Here is a 17,159-nt window from a genome sequence, read left to right as displayed (position 1 = left end):
GAGAAAAAAGAATGTATACATGTATGTGTGACTTGGTCACCTTACTGTACGGTAGAAAACTGACAGAACACTGTAAACCAGTTGTAATGGAAAAAAATAAAAATCATTAATAAAAAAACATCTCCTATTTCAATAGTCCTTAAGATAGTCTTTGCAGCTGTACATGACCCAATGTTTTTACTCCCTTTCCCTCTCTGGCCTCATTTTTTTTCCTCTCTCTACTCCAGCCTCTACTGACGTTCTGTTCTTTTTTGGCCACACCCGATGCATGTGGAAGTTCCCAGCTCAGGAATCAAACCCACACTACAGCAGTGACTACGCTGGATCTTTAACACACTGTGCTGGGCCAGGGATTGAACCTGCTCAGTGCTGTGAAAACGCTGCCAATCCTTTGCCAAACTGGAAACTCCTACTCTATATTTAGAAGAATACTAATTTATAGTTATTTCTGATATTCAAATTGTCTTTGGAGCTGCATTTTTCTGATTAACTCAGAACATTTTCTGTTGATGAATATTGTATTTCATGAAATACTATTCTTTTGCTCTGATTTTAGATATTTTGTTGATCCCTCGCTCCCTCCTCCCTCCCTTTCTCCCTCGCTTCCTTCCTTCTTCCCTCCCTCCCTTCCTTCCTTCCTTTTAGGGCTGCATATGGAGGTTCCCAGGCTAGGGGGTGATTGGAGCTGCAGCTGTCTGCCTATACCACAGCCACAGCAAGGAGGGAGCTGAGCCAAATATGCAACCTACACCACAGTCCGTGAAAACACTGGATCCTTAACCCACTAAGTGAGGCCAGGGAATGAATCCAAATCCTCATGGATACTAGTCTGGATACTACACTATAGAGTGTAGCCATATAAATATTACACACACACACACACACACACACATATATAAGTAATACTTTCTTTTATTACCATTGCCTGGTATATTTTTCCTCTCCCTTAACTTTTGCCTTTTGTCACTTAGTTTTCTCTATTTACATTGTATATGTGCGGTTTTTTTTTTAAATGTATTTCTTGGAGTTCCCATGTGGTACAGTGGGTTAAGGATCCAGCATTGTCACTGCAGCACTCAGCTGCTGTGGTGGCCTGAGCTGCTGCAGTTAGGGCTAGATCCTTGGCCTGGGAACTTCCACATGCTGTGGAGATGGACCCCCCCCCAAAAAAAATGCAATTCTTGTCTTGTTTTTAAAATACTTTGTTTGGGAATTTCTATTGTGGCTCAGCAGTAAGGAATTTGATTAATATCCATGAGGATTCAGGTTTGATCCTTGGCTCTGTTCGGTGGGTTAAGGATCCAGTGTGGCCATGAGCTGTGGTGTAGGTCGAAGACGTGGCTCGGATCTGGCGTTGCGTGGCTGTGGTGTAGGCTGGCAGCTGTAGCTCTGGATTCGACCCCTAGCCTGGGAACTTCCAAATGTTGAAGCTGTGGCTGCCACCCACCCCCCAAAAAAGCAAAAAACAATACCCCCCCCAAAAAAAACCACTTCACCAACATCTGGGAGTTCCCATTGTGGCTCAGCAGTTTACAAACTCGACAAGTATCCATGAGGACTCGAGTTTGATTCCTGGCTTCCCTCAGTGGGTGAAGGATCCGGCATTGCCATAAGCTATGGTGTAGGTCGCAGATGTGGCTTGGATCCCTTCTTGTGCGGCTGTGGTGTAGGCCCAGGAGCGGCTGGCTTTGATTCCATATGCCATAGGTTTGGCCCTAAGAACAAAAGAAACAAAAACAGGAGTCCCCATAGTGGCGCAGTAGAAACAAATCTCACTAGGAACCAATGAAGTGGTGGGTTCAATCCCTGGCCTTGCTCAGTGGGTTAAGGATCCAGCATTGCTGTGGCTGTGGTGTAGGCCAGCAGCTGTAGCTCTGATTTGACCCCTAGCCTAGGAACCTCCATGTGCTTCTGGTGCGGCCCTAAAAAAAAAAAAAAAAAGCAGAAACAAAACAAAAACAAACAAAACGTCTAGGTAGTAACGACGAATTTACCATCTCCATCTAACATCTCTGTCCCCATCCTTGCCCCCCTCCAAGTTAGAGACCTGGAATTCCTTTACGTTGGTGTATGTGCAGGAATGTAAGCCAAAGCATTTTCTTTTATTTATTTATTTATTTATTTATTTTTGGTCTTTTTGCCATTTCTTGGGCCGCTCCCAGGGCATATGGAGGTTCCCAGGCTAGGGGTTGAATCGGAGCTACAGCCACCGGCCTACACCACAGCCACAGCAACGTGGGATCTGAGCCAAGTCTGCGACCGACACTGCAGCTCATGGCAATGCCGGCTCCTCAACTCACTGAGCAAGGCCAGTGATCGAACTGGCAACCTCATGGTTCCTAGTCGGATTCGTTAACCACTGAGCCACGACAAGAATTCCAAGCATTTTTATTTTTATTTATTACTATAATAATGGTTATTATTTTTGGCCCCGTTGGAGGCATGTGGAAGTTCCCGGGCCAGGGATCTAACCCTCACAACAGCAGCAACACAAGCCGCTGCACTGATAACGCTGCATTCTTTTTTTCTTTTTAGGGCCTCGCTCGCGGCATATGGAGGTTCCCAGGTTAGGGTTACAGCTGCCGGCATACGCCACAGTAACATCAGGTCTGAGTACACCACAGCTAATGTCAAGGCGGGATCCTTAACCCACTGAGGGAGGCCAGGAATCGAACCCACAACCTCATGGTTCCTAGTCAGATTCGTTTCCGCTGGTCCACAAAAGGAACTCCAATAACGGATTCATCCTTAACCCACTGGGACACAAAAGAACTCCTAGCATTTAAAAAAAAAAAAAAATTTTTTTTTTTAAGTGATGCCACTCAAGGCATACCGAACTTCCTGCACCAGGGATTTGAATTGCGCTGCAGTTGCAACCTAAGCTACAGGGGGTAATGCAGCATCTTTTAACCCACTGCAGCCAGGGGATGGGGATGGATTCCTCACCTCCATAGCCACCTGCAACTCTGCATGGGATTCGTAACCCATTGCGCCAGAGCGGGAACTCCTTAAATGGAATTTTTGATTAAAATCCAATATGGTTGACTAAGTTATCTCCCATTCTTTGGGAGATTAGTTAAAATTATTGATTTGTAAAAACTTTTCTGCATTCCTACCATGTGTTAGGCTATGTAGTGGGCTCAGGGATAGAAGTGATTAAGACAACTTTCCTGGAGTTCCCGCCGTGGCGCAGTGGTTAACGAATCCGACTAGGAACCATGAGGTTGCGGGTTCGGTCCCTGCCCTTGCTCAGTGGGTTAAGGATCCGGCGTTGCTGTGAGCTGTTGTGTAGGTCGCAGACGCGGCTCGGATCCCGCGTTGCTGTGGCTCTGGCGTAGGCCGGTGGCCACAGCTCCGATTCGACCCCTAGCCTGGGAACCTCCATATGCCGCGGGAGCGGCCCAAAGAAATAGCAAAAAAAGACAAAAAAAAAAAAAAAAATGTATGCAAAAGAAGAATGAAAAGTATAATGAGTTCCCCATGTACCCATCACCTGGCTTCAAAATTGTGCTATAACGGGTCACCTTGCTCTACATCGGAAAATTGACAGAACAATGTAAACCAGCTATAATGGAAAAAAAAAAAAAAAAAAGACAACTTTCCTGCTCTTAATGAAAAGGGAGCGTTAGATACACAAACAAATGCAATTCAGGGGTAAAAGGGTTTAGCAGTTAGACGAACAAAGTGCCATGGGGAACAGGGGGAGCTGAAAAGTCACTAGTCATCCCACCATTATTTTTAAAAGATGATGCTGGAACAGACATAACCATAGCACTTGTCTTTTTTCTTTTTTGCCACGCCGGCTGCATGTGGATTTCCAGGGCCAGGGATGTAACCAGCGCCACAGCAGCCACCCAAGCCGCTGCAGTGACGAGGAAGAATCCTTAACCCCTTCAGCCACAAGGAAACTGCAATCCCTTTTATTTTGGCGGCGCCTACAATTCCCAGAACGCATCGCGGAGGATGGAGGCGGAACCAGTTGGTCGATCAGAGACCTATGATTGGTGATGAACGCTGGGCCAATTGGAGGAGTTGTTGTTAGGTGGTCCAGGAGAACCGGTCGGGGAGGGAGAAAGCTGGCAAGATGGTGTTAGAAAGCACTATGGTTTGGTGAGGAACTACTTCGGGCCCCTGTGGGGCAGCGGGACTGGGTCGGGGGCGCGTGTAGCTCGGAGGCCGGGCAGGCCTGGGGTGGGGACGGGGCCTTATGGGCGAGTTGAGGCCCCGGGCCGGGAAGGAAGGCGGTGCATCGACTCCCTGAGTCATCCCCGGGCCCCGGAGTTAGTTCCCGGAGAACAGGCCCCGGGTGTCCCCCTTTAATCCTCAGCCCGCGTACAGCCATTGACCGGCCGATTCTTGCTGCCTTTCTCTATTCCAGCGTCTTTAGCTAGAGTTCGACTCTCAGACTCATCCTGATGGTCTTCTGCCCTCCTCTTCTAAATGATGGATGTTAGGAAGAGATGATAAATCCCTTCCCCGTCCCCATTTACTCGTGTCTAACTCTATTGCCTTTCTCTGTATCATCTTCAAAGGTACAGCTTACAGGTTGCTTTCTAAATGTCAGGCGTTTAACTTACTTTATTTCACTTAAACCTCACTATACTTAAAGTCCCTCCCTTTTACAGATGAGGATACGGAGTCTCGTCAATTTTAAAATGACTTACACAAAGTCACACAGCTAATTAAGTAGTGGAGCTAAAATTTAAACCCAGAATTATCTGACACAAGGGCTCTTATCCAGTGAGCTAGCTCTCTTCATCAGTCTCATACTTGGCTGAGTAGCTATTAGGAGTCGGATTAGAAGCTGAGAACACAAACTTTTGCAGGGTTTCAGGAGTTTCTTCTAAGTGTGAGCATAGAATAAACACAGACTAGTACGCAAACACAAACAAATAGCCAGTTGGATGGACAGACACCCAAGAGTATCTCTGCCAGGAGGTTAGCATTGCTAGATTGCATATAAGCTGCCCATTTAAATTTGAATTTCAAATAAGCAATATGTTTTGATGTTAAAAATGGATATAAGTATATCTCAAATATTATGTGGAACATACTTATACTAAAAAGTTATTGTTTATCTGAAATTCAAATTTATTTTTATTTTTTTATTTTATTGTCTTTTGTCTTCTTAGGGCCTCCCCTCGGCATATGGAGGTTCCCAGGCTAGGGGTCCAGTAGGAGCTGTAACCCTGGCCTCTGCCAGAGCTGCAGCACTGCAGTATCCAAGCTGCGTCTTCGACCTACGCCACAGCTCATGGCAGTGACAGATCCTTAACCCACTGTGGGTGGCCAGGATGCTACCCAAGTCCTCATGGATGCTAGTCGGGTTCATTAACTGCTGAGCCACAGAGGAAACTCCTGAAATTCAAATTTAACTGGGACTCTGCTGTCGATCATGGCTCAGTGGAAACAAATCTGACTAGCATCCATGAGGATGCAGATTTGATCCCTCTCCTTGCTCAGTGGGTTAAGGATCTAGTGTTGCTGTGGCTGTGGTGTAGACCGGCAGCTCCAGCTCCAGTTCAGCCCCTAGTCTGGGAACCTCCATATGCCATGGGGGCAGCCCTAAAAAAAAAAAAAAAAAAAAAAAAGGACAAAAAAAAACGTAGAAAGAGGACAGGATTTGGAATCAAAAACCTCTGTTTTAGGTCATGACTAGCTACATGTTCTTGAGAATGTATTAAATCTCTCACTTTTTTAAAAAAATGAGAATAATAACATCTATTTTTCTTATGGCTTAGGTAGGTAAAATGTATAATATGGAGCTCTGTAAATTGTATAGCACTGTACGTATATTGGTTTCCATTGCACTTGAGGAATCCTTGAGAAAGAATTTAAGAAAGGTCTTAGATGTTGAGGAAGGGAAGCTATTACACGTGGAGAGAAGAGCATAAAGCTGCTGCAGTGTAAATTCTCAAGGTATGTTTAGGGAGTAGGAAATAGATTGGTGTGACGTTGTTTTAATTGTTGGTTTAAGATGGTTCTTTTTTTTTTTTTGGAGAATGTATATGGAAGTCCACAATTGTCGGGCTAAGGACACTGAGTTCTGTCTTGTACCTTCAATAGAGGACTGCTGAAAAAGTTCTGAGTCTGGTGGAGGTGGAACTGTGTACAAAATGGCATTTAAGAATATTGATCCAGGGAGTTCCCGTTGCGGCGCAGTGGTTAACAAATCCGACTAGGAACCATGAGGTTGCGGGTTCGGTCCCTGCCCTTGCTCAGTGGGTTAAGGATCTGGCGTTGCCGTGAGCTGTGGTGTAGGTTGCAGACGAGGCTCGGATCCCATGTTGCTGTGGCTCTGGCGTAGGCTTGCGGCTACAGCTCCGATTCGACCCCTAGCCTGGGAACGTCCATATGCCGCGGGAGCGGCCCAAGAAATAGCAAAAAAAGACAAAAAAAAAAAAAAAAGAGAATATTGATCCAGGAGTTCGAGTTGTGGCTCAGCGGCTTACGAACCTGAGTAGCATTCATGAGGATGCAAATTTGATCCCTGGCTTTGCTCAGTGGATTAAGGATCTGGTGTTGCCGAGAGCTGTGGTGTAGGTCACAGACGCAGCTTGGATCTGGTGTTTCTGTGGCTGTGGCGTAGGTTGGCAGCTGCAGCTCCAGTTCAGCCCTTAACCCCGGGAGCTTCCATATGCCGAAGGTGCCCCCTTTAAAAGGAGGGGGGAAGTATTAATTTGATTTGGTGTAAAGGAGGAAAGATTAGGCCTAGAGAGACACATTGGTGGCTTATTGTAAGAGCCCAGCCTTGGGTGGAATAACCATGAGAGCCACTCCTTTTTATCTGCAGGGGTTCATGCCTTGCTCTGCATCAGAATTTTCTGAAAGAGCTTTTTAAAAATTGTGTATAGGAGTTCCGTCGTGGCTCAGTGGTTAACAAATCCGACTAGGAGCAATGAGGTTGTGGGTTCAATCCCTGGCCTTGCTCAGTGGGTTAAGGATCCAGCATTGCCACGAGCTGTGGTGTAGGTTGCAGACGCAGCTTGGATCCCGCGTTGCTGCAGCTCTGGCATAGGCGGGTGGATACAGCTCTGATTCAACCCCTAGCCTGGGAACCTCCGTATGCCACAGGAGCGGCTCTAGAAAAAGCAAAAAAAAAGACAAAAAAAAAAAATTAAAAAATAAAAATTGTGTATATTCAGAGTTACCGTTGTGGCTCAGCAGTTAAGAACCTGACTAGTATCCATGAGGACGTGGGTTCAATCCCTGGCCTCAATCAGTGGGTTAAAGGATCTGGTGTTGCTGCAAGCTGCAGTATAGGTTGCTGCAAGCTGCAGTATAGGTTGCATACATGGCTTGGATCTGGTATTGCAGTGGCTGTGGCATAGGGCAACAGCTGCAGTTCTGATTTGACCTGTAGCCTGGAAGCTTCCATATGCTGCAGATTTGGCCCTAAAATGCAAAATAAAATAAAATAAAAAATTGTGTATATTTATTTGACTGCTGTCGATCTGAGAGTCAGACTCCCAGCCAGGGAAGTCTAGGCATCTGGGTTCTTTTTTATTTTTTGTCTTTTTAGGGTTGCACTTATGGCATATGGAAGTTCCCAGGCTAGGGGTCAAACTGAAGCTGCAGCTGCCGGCCTACACCACAGCCACAGCAACGTGGGATCTGAGCCTCATCTGCAACCTACACCACAGTTCACGGCAACGCTGGCTCCGTAACCCACTGAGCAAGGCCAGGGATTGAACCTGTGTCCTCATGGATACTATTAGGTTTGTTGCTGCTGTGCCACCATGGGAACTCCAAGCTGGATAATACCGTAAGCCCTTATTTTGATAAAAATTTTTGTTAGGAAAAATTACATACAATTGAGCAAAAGTAGTCAAAAGAAGTACATATATTATTCCATTCATATAAAGTTCAACATTGGAAAAGCTAAATATTGCGTTTCTTAGGGATGCCTACATCGGTGTAAAGGCAGCTGGGTTTTGAATGTAAATGCCAGCGTGACCATCACCCTGGCAGTGGTTCTGATGCACACAGGACCCATTGTGAGAGCTGCCACCCTGTTCTGCACCATCAGCTCTCCCTCCCTCTCAAGCCCTCCCTCTTCCTCAACACCTTCCTTCCAGCCCTCATCCATCTGCTGGGCCTGCCCACAGTCTTTATACTTAGTAGCTCTTCCATCTACATGCTCCTCAAAGCTTCCATTGTTTTTATATTCAGACCCACCACTGAATTTGAAGCTAGAGAAGCAGTTTCTTCCCTGCTGGGAGAGATATTGGAAACAGTGTATCAGAGAAAAAAATATACCGGCATGGTCAGGAGGGGCAGCCTTTGACCTCCTTTATGCAGATTGAGTTTCCCGTGTGAGAACTAGTCTGTGTTTCATGATTATGGTTAGGCACTGTGCTGAGTATTTGCCATGCATTTACTTCTCATAGCAACCCTATGAGGGTAGGTCTAATAAAACCCATTTGTCCAATTAGGTAACTGGACCTTAGAGAAATGAAATAGCTTCCTCAAGATCATAGATCTAGAGAGTAGTAGACTAGGGATTTGAACCTGTGCCTTAATGCTGCCCTTCCTTCCCTGTTCTACTTGTCTTCCAGTGGCTTCTTAATTAACCTTTCTTCATCATTTTTCCTTTATATTCACTGTCAGGCAAAGGATACTAAAGAAAAAATATTTTCCCCAAGCCCATATTTTGCTTACCAGTAGAAATGGGGCCACTGGTTCCTTTTAGAGTTCTGAGGGACCTCAGGTCAGCGAGAATTGATTCTGTTCAGGAGCATATGTAACTGCCTCACTTACTTGCCTTCTTTTGGGCTCCAGGAAGCTGTACTTGTATTTCATGTTATTTGGATTTTTATAGATTGTGTAAAGTTGCAGGGATAGGATAGGTGAGACCCCCAAAACTATGAGACCTCATTTTTGCACTTCAGTCCAGCTGGCAAAGCTGTTAAACATTTAACTGGAAAATTACACTGGGCTTTCCTGCACTCATTTCTGCCAAGTGTGTGTTATTTTATAATTTTTTTTCTTTTTGTCTTTTTTTAGGGCCGCACTCACAGCATATGGAGGTTCCCAGGCTAGGGGTCGAATCGGAGCTGTATGCACCCACCTATGCTAGAGCCACAGCAACTTGGGATCCGAGGTGCGTCTGCAACCTACACCACAGCTCACAGCACCGCTGGATCCTTAACCCACTGAGCGAGGCCAGGGATCAAACCTGCATCCTCATGGATACTAGTCGGTTTCTTAATCTGCTGAGTCACAACAGCAACTCGGGAATACTCCTGTTTTAGTGGCAGACAGCGTGTTCCTCCATGACCATGCTTAGTAACATGTAAAAGCACTTTATAAAAAGGTGGATGTGGTACATCAGTAGATCGCAAGCCTCAGTGCTTATAGAATCCCTTGCAGACATTTCAGTTGTTTTTCCTCCGTTGGTTATTTTGAGTCAGTAAGTCTAGAGTAAGCCTAAAAAAAAAAAGTTCCCTCATGACCTAGCAGTTAAAGATCCGGCGTTGTCACTGCTGTGGCTCAGGTTCGATCCCTGGTCAGGGAACTTCTGCATGCTGTAGGCATGCCCCCCCCCCCAAAAAAAAGGTAGCAGGTGATTCTCTGTTCCACAAAGACTGAAGCCACAGGGCCTCTTAGGGGAGAGGGGTTAAAGGAGGTGGGGGTCCCTGGAACGGGAGGGAATGTCTCAGAGAGCTCCTGCAGTGTGTCTTCTCTCTCCTTCACTCCTGACCTGACAGTGTGGACAACAGTGAGTATATGCGGAATGGGGACTTCTTGCCTACCCGGCTGCAGGCTCAACAGGATGCCGTCAACATAGTCTGTCACTCGAAGACCCGCAGCAACCCTGAGAACAACGTGGGCCTCATCACCCTGGCCAAGTACGTGGGGCGGAGCAGACGGGGGTTTAGGGGAGGTGGGGGTGTTTCCTGTATGTGACCTGCTGTGGTAGCCAGGGACCTACCCTGCTGTAGATTCTGTGAGGCTGCTTTTGCCCATCACCTTCCTAGACTACCTTCTGCACCATTCAATATAAATAGCATCTTGTTTTTACTGTTAACCTGAATTCAATACAGTCATGAAGCTAAATCTCCTGGGGTAAAATGTCACAGTTTATTGTAAAGGCAATAAAAAAGTAATTTTGGGGTGTTCCCGTTGTGGCACAGTGGTTAACAAATCTGACTAGGAATGATGAAGTTGTGGGTTCCATCCCTGGCCTTGCTCAGTGGGTTAAGGATCTGGCATTGCTGTAAGCTGTGGTGTAGGTCACAGACGTGGCTTGGATCCTGCATTGCTGTGGCTGTGGCATAGGCTGGCAGCTACAGCTCCGATTGGACTGCTAGCCTGGGAACCTCCATATGCTGTGGGAGCGGCCCTAGGAAAGGCAAAAAGACAAAAAAAAAAAAAAAAGTAATTTTGGGGTCAGTGCCCTAAGACACATTATCATACATCCTGTTACCCCAAAAGTGATTCGTTTTGGGAACTGACAGTCCTTAAATGAGTGACCCCCCCCATCCCATTATACATGTTATTAGCTAGAAATGGAGAGGGTGGGAGAGATAAGAAGTAGCATCCAGCTGTTGAGGAGGATTTCCATGGTCCTGAGAGCAAGATAACATGAGGAAGGGAGCTCCCACTGTGGCTCAGTAGGTGAAGGACCTGGTGTTGCTGCAGGTGTGGTCTAGGTTGCAGCCGTGGCTTGGATTTGATCCCTGGCCTGAGAACTTCCACATACCTTAGGTGTGGCCAAAAAAAGTAAAAAAGAAAAAAAATAGCATGAGAGGGATTGGGGGAAATATTGGAACAAGATGACAAGTTTCTCACAAAATCAATCCCTTCTTATTTTCTGCGTTTCATATCTAAACTTTCTCCAGTCCCCCCCGCCCCGAATCAGGGTACATGGAAGTTCCCAGGCCAGGGAGTGAATCTGAGCCACAGATACAACCTACACTGGATTTTTAACCCACTGCACCACAGTGGGAACTCCTAAACTTTCTCAGTTTTGTTGAAATATAATTGATGTGCAATGCTGTATAAGCTTAAGGTGTACAACATAGTAATTTGATAAATGTGTACATTGCAAAATGACCACCACAGTAAGTTTAATTAATATCCATGTCTCACATAGTTACAAATTTTTTTGTGTGTGTGTGGTTAGAACTTGTGTGAGGTCTACTCTAAATGCTAGATGCTTAATTAAGAAAAATAGAAATTACAGTTATTATCAAAGTCTCTAAAGAAAAGATGAGTCAAACACAGTTTGGAGGACTTGTCCTGACCTGAAGTCACAGAATTGCTTTCCCCACATCCCAGTGACTGTGAAGTGCTGACCACACTCACCCCTGACACCGGCCGCATCCTGTCTAAGCTCCACACTGTCCAACCCAAGGGCAAGATCACGTTCTGCACTGGCATCCGCGTGGCCCATGTGAGTCCTACTGGATTCCTTTGGGGGTTCTGCCCTGCTCTGGGGCTCTGGCTCTACTCTTGTTCATTTCTGCCCTGGAATCTTGAGCTGGAACCAGGGCAAGGGAAGAGAGAAGACCTAGAGAAAGGAGAAGAAAGGACGTGGTGGGATGAATCCCAGGATCGGTGAGGATCTTGAAAGGAAAAATCCCTAGAATTGAGAATTAACCCCTCCGTCTTATCCACAGAGAAGCCACAAGAGGGGAAGGGTGGGAGAGGGGCTTTAGACCTGGTGTGAGCAGGACGGTGGCTTGAGGTGCATAGAAGCCATCAGAAGAAGAACAGAGCCACAGGAAAGAGCTGGGTGATTCCCCTGGCTGACTGAGAACTTGCTTTTCCTTTTCAAGCTGGCCCTGAAGCACCGGCAGGGCAAGAATCACAAGATGCGTATCATTGCCTTCGTGGGAAGCCCTGTGGAGGACAATGAGAAAGATGTGAGTCCATGGAGTTCCCGTCATGGCGCAGTGGTTAATGAATCCGACTAGGAACCATGAGGTTGCGGGTTCGGTCCCTGCCCTTGCTCAGTGGGTTAACGATCCGGCGGCGTTGCCGTGAGCTGTGGTGTAGGTTGCAGACGAGGCTCGGATCCCATGTTGCTGTGGCTCTGGCGTAGGCTGGCAGCTGCAGCTCCGATTCGACCCCTAGCCTGGGAACCTCCATATGCCACGGGAGCAGCCCAAGAAATAGCAAAAAGGCAAAAAGACAAAAAAAAAAAAAAGATGTGAGTCCAAGTGACTGTTGGGGAATTTGGGCAGCAGGTATTTGGGAATGGGGGCTATTGGCCCTTAGGAGTGCCTGGCAGAGGCATCAGGTTGTCCGTCTGGGGAGAGGTGGTTATGCAGCAGTCAGTGTTCCTGTTGGGGGACCTTGGAGAGGTCCTGTATGCCTTTGTGAGGTGGGTTGTCTTCCCTCATGGTATGGAACAGATTTCCTCATTTCTTTCCCCTTCTTCCCAGCTGGTGAAATTGGCTAAACGCCTCAAGAAGGAGAAAGTAAATGTTGACATTATCAATTTTGGGGAAGAGGTGAGTAAGGACCGGTTGGGGGCTTTGACTGCCTTGCTTGTAAACAGGACAGTCCTTACCCAGAGGAGTGTCTCACTGTGAGGGAGTAGCTGCAGACAGGAGCTGAGCAGGCAGAAATGGGGAGCAGGGTGGGAAGAAGAGCCTCTTGTGTCCTTCCCGCCCCAGGAGGTGAACACAGAAAAGCTGACTGCCTTCGTAAACACATTGAATGGCAAAGATGGAACCGGTTCTCATCTGGTGACAGTGCCTCCTGGGCCCAGCTTGGCTGATGCCCTCATCAGTTCTCCGATTCTGGCTGGGGAAGGTGGTGCCATGCTGGGTCTTGGTGCCAGTGACTTTGAATTTGGAGTGGATCCCAGTGCTGATCCTGAGCTGGCCCTGGTGAGCAAATGTTGACCTCAGGTAGAGCCCAGGGGTCCTCATTCCGCCTTCTCTGCTGACGAAGCTTCTCTAGGGCTAGACACTCCTAAGCATCCTTGCTTGTTTTCCTAGACCCTCTCTTGGTCCCTCTTCCACATAATTCTATCTGATGTCTAGGGACACCAGTGTCAGACTCTCTTGTTTGCTTCTCCCAAGTCCGTCTTTTTTTCCTGGGTCACCTGTCATCTTCCAGCTTCATCCCCATGTGTATAAACCAAAAGCTGCCCCTTTATGCTCCATTCCCCTCCCACCCCTCAGCTGCCTTCCCTAGTGCCCAGTGGGAGTGAGGGCCGGAGGATGTCTGACCTTCCCTGCCCTTGGCCAGGCCCTGCGTGTTTCTATGGAAGAGCAGCGGCAGCGGCAGGAGGAGGAGGCGCGGCGGGCAGCTGCCGCCTCTGCCGCGGAGGCCGGGATTGCTACGACTGGGACTGAAGGTGAAAGAGGTGGATCTGAAGTCCCGGGACTGCGGGGTGCTCAGCAGAAGCTTGCGTGGACGTGGGGGTGGGGGTGGGGTCTGGCAGCGTGGGAACACCTGGTTTGGGGTGGGTCTGGGTGGAATATGGCACAGTTCCATCCTGCCGCTCTCTTCCTTTTCCCAGACTCCGACGATGCCCTGCTGAAGATGACCATCAGCCAGCAGGAGTTTGGCCGCACCGGGCTCCCTGACCTAAGCAGTATGACCGAGGAAGAACAGATTGCTTATGCCATGCAGATGTCCCTGCAGGGCGCAGGTGAGCTGGGCCTGGGTGGTGGTGCCGAGGCAGAGAGATTGGGTGGGGAAGTGGAACTGAACAGGCCGACCTCTTTTCCTCAGAATTCGGCCAGGCAGAATCCGCTGACATTGATGCCAATTCAGCCATGGACACATCTGAGCCTGCCAAGGTGAGGGCCAGCCATGACCCCCTGCCCGGGGCAGGCTTACAATCTGCTTGTGTTCAGATCCTCAGCCCTCTAGGCCTGGGGCCATAACTCTGTCAGAGTTTCATAGATGAGCTCTTCAAGAAGCAGAAGCAAAAAAACACACAGATGTCCATTTCTTGTTTGTAAATCTTGCTAAGGCAAGAATGCTGGTGGCCAGAGTTGGAGATGTGTCCTGCTGTCCTGTAGTTTTCCTTCCTTGCTGGTGGGAGCAGTCTGGACAATTCTCAGTGATACTCTCTTCCCAGGAGGGTGGAAAGAGGGTCTGAAAAGAGAAAAAGGAGGAGTGGGTGTCTGACAGCAGGGAACCTAAAGGCATCTGTTTTTACCCTTTGAGCTCAGGAAGCAAAGTTCTCAGGCTTCTCTTCTAATTGGTCAGTAGTAAGTGTTTGAGTTCATAGCACTGGCAGCTTTCCCAAATCGTCCTTCCTCCCTTGGCTAGAAGTGCCTCCAGCCCTGGTCGGGTGGGGAGAGGGCTCACATCTCTTGCTCGCCCCCCAGTCGGCCTGCCCCCTGCCCCGAGCTGACACTGCCCTTTCTCAGGAGGAGGATGATTATGACGTGATGCAGGACCCCGAGTTCCTTCAGAGTGTCCTTGAGAACCTTCCAGGCGTGGATCCCAACAATGAGGCCATTCGAAATGCCATGGGCTCCCTGGCCTCACAGGCCACCAAGGATGGCAAGAAGGACAAGAAGGAGGAGGACAAGAAGTGAGACTGGAGGGAAAGGGGAGCTGAGCCTGTTTGTGGGGCTGCCTTGTAGGGTGGGGTGGGATATGGGGTTTAGATGTGTTATCTGTAACCGCTGCACCTAAATAAAGCTTGGCAACTTTTTTTTTCCTTTTTTGCTTCAAACCATGGTAGCTTTGAGTGTGAGAGAGGGGAGGGTCCCACAGAGTGCAGGAGAGCACTCCCTGTGGAGTTCTGCCTGCTGCCATTCCCCTTCCCATCTCCACCCACGACCGTCCTTCTTTAGAAAAAGCCTTGCCAAGGGCCACTTGTGTTAGACACTGTGACCGCAGAGGTGAGTAGGAAACAGAACTGGCCTTTAGGGAAGTATGCAACATCCAGGGAAGGGCCAGCCTGTAAGTGAGCGGTTACCCGCGGCTGAGATGTGTCTAAAGAGAGGCCTGAACAAGGTGCCATGGGACCGATAAGGAGAGAGGGCCAAAGTCTTGCAGCCTCTGGGAAGGCTCCTGGAGGTAACTTCTGAGCTAATGGGGCAAAGGTTCATCAGCTGAGAGAGGGGAGTGTTTCCAGTCGATAGGAACAGCGTGTGCTGATGGGGTGGAGGCGCTTTGGCTCTCGGACGCTGGCTGCACCCAGGCGACAGAGGTGGAAAAGTAGGCAGCAGAGTAACAAAGACGCAGGATCTTGGAGGCCTTTCACTGGGTGGGGTCTGAAGGAGAAGCATGATCTGTCTCCGTGGAGCACCAGATTTAGAGGAAGGTTTTTGGTGGCGTGTGGAATAGAATGCACAATTCGCATAACCTCCCCCTTTGTTTATTATATTTAAAGAGGTAAATAATATTTGACATATAAAATACTTAAACTATATATAAATTGTGAAGCATAAGAAAATGAGCATATCTAAAACCACTGAGTTTAAGAGCTAGAATGTAATTAGTATCTTGCCATACATCTATGCCTTCTTTACATCCTCAGAGATACTATCCTGAATTTATTATTCATTATTTTTATTTATTGTTTTTCCTCTTCATTGTTTTCTCATATACATAAAGATTGCTGATGAGAATATGTTTAGTTTTGCTTGTTTTCAAGCTTTATAAAAAATAGTTTCATGGGAGCTCCCTTTGTGGTTCAACATGTTAGAATCCTTGAGGATGTGGGTTCAGTTCCCTGTCCTCACTCAGTGGGATCCAGCTTTGCCACGAGCCGTGGGTGTAGGTCGAAGATGTGGCTTGGATCCGGTGTTGCTGGCTCTTGAGTTGCTGTGGCTGTGATGTAGGCAAGCAGCTGCAGCTCCAGTCCCACCCCTAGCCTGGGAACTTCCATTTGCCGCAGGTACGGACGTAAAAAAAAAAAGTTATTCTGTGAGACTTCTGCAACTTGCTTTTTTAACAAATGGTTTTGTTTCTTAGGTTCATCAAAGTTTCTGCATGTCGCTGTTGTTTATTTTTCATTGTTGTTTGTATACTTGAATATTCTATAATCTCCATTTTCCTGTGCATGGATTTGGCATTGCTTCCAGTTATTTTTCTCTTGCCTATGGGATCACAGGAGATTTTTTTGTACATCTCTCCCGATGAACCTGTGCAAGAGTTTCTTTAGGATATTTTACCAGATAATGCTGAATTATTTTTCAAAGTGATTTATGAATTTCTACTCCTTCCTGTGGTATAAGAATTCCTATTGACCACATCTTTCCAGCCCTTGATATCATTAAAACTTCTTAATTTCTGCCAATCTAGTGAGGATAAAATGTTAACTCCTTGCAATTTTGATTTGCATTTACCTGATTACTAATGAAGTGTACCATCTTTTCAATTTTTAAAAAATAGGTCTTTGTATTTCCATTTTTGTGAAATGTCTCTTCATGTCTTGTCCATTTTTCTGTTGGTTTGTCTTTTTATAGATGTTTTGTAGGAATTCTTTATTCTTGGTACTAAGTCATTATTGGTTATATATGTTTCAAATATGTTCTCTCTGACTTGTATTTTCCCTTTTTTTTTTTTTTTTTTTTTTGCTATTTTTTAGAGCTACACCTGTGGCATAAGGAAGTCCCCAGACTAGGGGTCGAATCAGAGCTTCAGGTGCCAGCCATAGCCACAGCCACAGCAACATGGGATCCCAGCCTCATCTGCGACTTACACTATAGCTCATGGCATTGTTGGATCCCTGTCCCTCTGAGCAGGGCCAGGGATCAAACCCACATCCTCATGGATACTAGTTGGGTTTGTTACTGCTGAGCCATGACAGGAACTCCTCTCAATATTTTATTTCAAGGTTAGTGTTTCTTTTTCTTTTTTTTTTTTTCTCCATATCCTCAGCACACAAAGGTTCTGGGGCCAGTAACCAGAGCCACAGCAGTGACAATGCCAGAGCCTTATACTGCCAAGCCACCAGGAAACTCCTAGGTTAGTGTGTCTTATGTACAGCAAACTCTTCCAAAGGTGAGAAAGACACTCTGTTTTCTTTTTCCTTTTTTAAAATTTTATTTATTTATTTTTTTGTTGTTTTAGGGCCATACCCACAGCTTATGGAAGTTCCCAGGCTAGGGATTGAATCGAGCTGTAGCCGCCTGCCTACGCTACAGCCACAGCAACTCGGGATCAAGCTGCGTCTGCGACCTATACTACAACTCATGGCAACACCGGATCCTTAACCCACTGAGTGAGGC

At 47.0% G+C, this 17,159-nt stretch overlaps 1 protein-coding gene across 2 annotated transcripts; it reads left to right on the top strand.

The window, feature by feature from the left end:
- PSMD4 (proteasome 26S subunit, non-ATPase 4) lies at window positions 3,986-14,653 on the top strand. 2 transcript variants are annotated; one of them, XM_005663470.3, is made up of 10 exons: window positions 3,986-4,110; window positions 9,711-9,851; window positions 11,284-11,398; window positions 11,784-11,870; window positions 12,393-12,461; window positions 12,627-12,842; window positions 13,207-13,324; window positions 13,481-13,612; window positions 13,696-13,763; window positions 14,343-14,653. In XM_005663470.3, the coding sequence occupies exons 1-10, from the start codon at window positions 4,085-4,087 to the stop codon at window positions 14,511-14,513; spliced, it is 1,143 nt and encodes a 380-aa protein (XP_005663527.1). In that variant the 5' UTR covers window positions 3,986-4,084; the 3' UTR covers window positions 14,514-14,653. The 2 variants fall into 2 exon arrangements, with proteins under 2 accessions (XP_005663527.1, NP_001038000.1); NM_001044535.1 differs by having other exon boundaries at window positions 4,069-4,110; window positions 13,207-13,315; window positions 14,343-14,515.

The sequence above is a fragment of the Sus scrofa genome, chromosome 4, assembly GCF_000003025.6.
Source record: "Sus scrofa isolate TJ Tabasco breed Duroc chromosome 4, Sscrofa11.1, whole genome shotgun sequence".
In the NCBI taxonomy this organism is placed as follows: Eukaryota; Metazoa; Chordata; class Mammalia; order Artiodactyla; family Suidae; genus Sus; species Sus scrofa.
Note: the sequence above shows the minus strand (reverse complement) of the source record. Positions and strands in the feature narration are given on the sequence as shown.